Genomic DNA, 3,337 nt, shown 5'->3' with positions numbered 1-3,337 from the left:
CACCCCCCAGCTGAAAGATGGGGGAGCAAAGCGGCCCCACCTCCCCCCCAGCGCTAGGAGGGAACCCGCGCATCCAGGCTCCCAGCTCAGGCCCCCAGGAAGAACTGGGGGGGGCAGGGGGGACCCCAAAACTACCCTCCCTACCCCAGAGATCAAAGGATGGGGAGCCCGGATGCCCGGGTTCTCTCCCCAGCTCGGGTGTGCGGGTCTAGTGGTTAGAGCAGGATTGGAGCAGGGAGCCTGACGCCTGGGTGCCTTTGTAGCTCTCTGGGGATGGGGGGGCTTTGGGACTAGTGGTTACAGCAGAGGGGGCCGGGAGCCCGGACGCCTGGGTTCCCTGCTCGCCTGCGGGAGCAAAGCGGGGCCCTGGGCCCAGCCCCCAGCACTGGGGGGCCGAGGCCCCCGTGCCGCCCTTCCCGGCGGGCTATTTTTAGTAGCGATTAACCTCCTGGCTCCCAGCCCCGCGCTCCGGGCCGCGGCCAATCGGCTTCATTAGGCACCCCCATCTCCGCCGGCTCCGGGGCCGGGGGGGCGGCCACGGGTGTCACATGCGATTAGCGGCAGCGCCGGGGCTGGGGGGGCCTGGAGGGATCGGGGCAGCGGGGCCTAGTTGCAGGCTCCGCTGCTGCCTGGGGAAACTGCGGCTGAGTCTGGGGGGCAGCTGTTCCGCGGGGTCCTCCCAGGAGTCCTGCTCCCCAGACTCTGCCCAGCGGGACTCACTCCCCTCCTGGTCAGGATGAACCCAGGTGTCCTGACCCCCCGCCGGAGGTGAACCCAGGAGTCCAGCCCCCCTGAAATGTCAGGAGAGAAACCAGGCATCCCGGTGTCCCCCCAGCCCCAGAGATACCAGGTTCCTGGGGCTGGGCAGAGGACCCCAGCGCCAGGCCCCAGGTGGGGCTGGCTGGGAGGCGCTGCCAGCTTGGAGTAATTACCGCTAACGAGCGCCATTAGTGCTAATCACCTATTTATAGCGCAGGCTGGAGCTGTTAGGGTGGCAACTGAGTCCAGGCTGTGCGGCTCCAGGAAGCATGTGTGCCCCCCCACCCCCCTTCCCCTTCTTGGGGGGGCTGGGATCGGGGCCCTGCTGCCCCAGCTCTGAGGAGGGGGTGGGCGCATCTGGGGCTCCTCTGCTCTCATCCATCAGCACCCGCGCCCCTCAGAGCTGGGGGGACAGCCCAGGTGTCTGGGTTCCCGGCCCCCCATGTTCCACCCCCTCAAGCTTCGTGGGACCCTGGGCTGGGCGTGGACCCAGGCATCCCAGTTCCCTGGGAAGAAATGACCCAGCTCTTCTGGTAAGACCCTGCCGCAAGACTGGCTCCTGCCCCCCTGCGAGGTGAGGGGGGACCCAGGCATCCGGGCTCCCAGCACCCACATGCTCCAACCACGTGGCCCCACTCCCCTCCCAGATGGGAGCAGGGAGCCCAGGTGTCTGGGCTCCCGCCCCCCTGCTGTGCCCACCAGAGACCCCAGGTTGGAACAGGCTGGAACAGACCGTGGGGGCATTTATTGAATATAACGAGGGGTCTGGGGGAGTTGGGGGGGCAGGCCTGTGCCCCAAGAAGTGCCTGCTGTCTCCTGTGCCGGTGGCTGCAGCTCTGGGACCTAGTCCTGTTGATGGGAGACAAGGCCTGCTCAGTCTGTGGGTGGACTGGGGACAACTGGGAGCTACTGGGATGTCAGCCCATCCTTCCCCCAGGACTGGGTTGAGGTCTGACTGGTCAAACTGGGTAAACTGAGCGCCACTGGCATGCCGGCCCTCCTCCCCCAGGTCGGATTCATGGCCTCTCCAGTCTGCTTGCTAGCTGGAAGGGCCCCGATCCTGCCTCCCTGACCCAAGCCGACCCCCTCCCTTGAAGCTGGGATGGGGGCTCAGCCCCTCGTGTGTCAGGGCATCGCTCCCAGGAGCTGGGGTTGCCCTGGTGGGGCTGATGCCAACTCACTGAGGCTGGGACTTGGGGGACAGAGCTCCTGTGGTTGCTGTGGGGGGACTCGGCGCCCGTCTCGGGGTCCAAGGAGAAGCTGGTGTGGGGCGATGAGAAGGTGGACATGGACTCTGCAAGGGCAAAGCAGGGCGGAGCTGAGATCTGGGGGGCACAGGAGCAGGCCTCCATACCAAGGGGGGAGTGCCCATGCGGTGGGAGAGCCCCTCTCTTCAGCCCTGGGGGGTACGGGACCCCCCACCCCCTCCCCACCTGAACGGAGGACGACGATATCCTCCAGGCGCTGGAGCAGCCGGGTCCAGAGGGCCCGAATCTTGGGTGCCAACGCGTGGTACAGGATGTAGACGATCAGGAGGCCCCAGAGGATGGCCATGGTGATCTGTGGGGGGCCAAACCCAGGGAAAAGGGGGTGCGGGGGGGGTCAGGCTTGTTGATGGCAGTGACCCATGGCTTTGCAGGGGGGGTGGAAGGAGACCGGGGGAGGGAGAGCCCTGGTGCGCAGTGCCAGGGCTCCTGGGTTCTCTCCCCCGTGGGGTCAGCAGCGAGGTCCCCCCCAGCCCTGCTCACCTTCACGTAGAAGTACTTGCGTTCGGGGCTCAGGGGCAGCCCATGGACATGGATGATGAAGTCCAGGTCATAGTCACAGTACGTGCTCTCGTCCACACCCCTGTGGATGCAGGGAGCTGCGTGGGGTCGACTTCCTAGAGTCCTCTGCAACGTGGTTTGCTGGGGGGTGGGGCGCGGGTGGGAGGCTCTCTCCCCCGGGGGGGCGCTTCCCAGCCCCTGTGACGTGGCTCCCAAGGAATGGGGTAAAGTCCCCGGGCTGCTCGAGTCTCTTCCAGCTGTGACTTGGAAGCCCTCCAACCTGCCGGGACTCTTGCATTCCCGCCTTGCGCCTCAGTTTCCCCCATCTAAAACGGGGCTCTCAGGCAGTCTGTGCTTGGGGGGGCGGGGAGTTCCTGTGGGGCCAGTGCTCACCTGTTGGTCACCTCCAACAGGAAGTAGTAATCGGGTGCGAGGAGCCCCGAGGGCAGGATATCGTGGCAGGGAGAATGCCGCCGGCACAGCCACCTGCGGGGTGGGGGGCTCCATCAGTGGTGGCGAGGAGGCTGGCCGGCTTCGGGCACTGAAGGCTTCCTGGGGTCCCCGTCAGGTCCTTACCTGTTATTTGGCTGGGTCTTACAGCCCATGATCAGTGAATGGACAAATAGGTCCTTACCTGATCCCGTTGTTGGTCCCGGCCAGGACGATGTGGCCGCTGGGGTCGGTCCTGATGGGTTTTGTCAGATCCGCTCGGGTCCAGATCAACGAGTGCGGGGGGCTGGGGATGAGGAGCAGGAGTACCTGGGATCACCCAGCTCAAGGCGGTTGGATCCCACCGGGCAGGATGTTCCCTC

The 3,337-nt window shown here is 66.0% G+C and overlaps 1 protein-coding gene across 1 annotated transcript in view; it reads right to left on the bottom strand.

Moving 5' to 3' along the window:
* Positions 1-1,499: 1,499 nt before the first annotated feature.
* CATSPERG (cation channel sperm associated auxiliary subunit gamma) overlaps positions 1,500-3,337 on the bottom strand; it is a 14,734-nt gene continuing 12,896 nt past the window's right edge. Inside the window, exons 27-32 of the mRNA XM_025213077.1 lie at positions 3,160-3,261; positions 2,919-3,011; positions 2,508-2,607; positions 2,193-2,319; positions 1,941-2,053; positions 1,500-1,608 (exon numbers count right to left, since the gene is read on the bottom strand). Of these exons, the coding sequence (XP_025068862.1) occupies positions 1,603-1,608; positions 1,941-2,053; positions 2,193-2,319; positions 2,508-2,607; positions 2,919-3,011; positions 3,160-3,261 (541 nt within the window). The 3' untranslated portion in view covers positions 1,500-1,602. The remainder of the gene's footprint in view (positions 1,609-1,940; positions 2,054-2,192; positions 2,320-2,507; positions 2,608-2,918; positions 3,012-3,159; positions 3,262-3,337) is intronic.

Source organism: Alligator sinensis, unplaced genomic scaffold (genome assembly GCF_000455745.1).
Source record: "Alligator sinensis unplaced genomic scaffold, ASM45574v1 scaffold1667_1, whole genome shotgun sequence".
NCBI lineage: Eukaryota > Metazoa > Chordata > Crocodylia > Alligatoridae > Alligator > Alligator sinensis.
The sequence above is the reverse complement of the archived record's forward strand: the minus strand, read 5'-3'. Positions and strand labels throughout refer to the sequence as shown.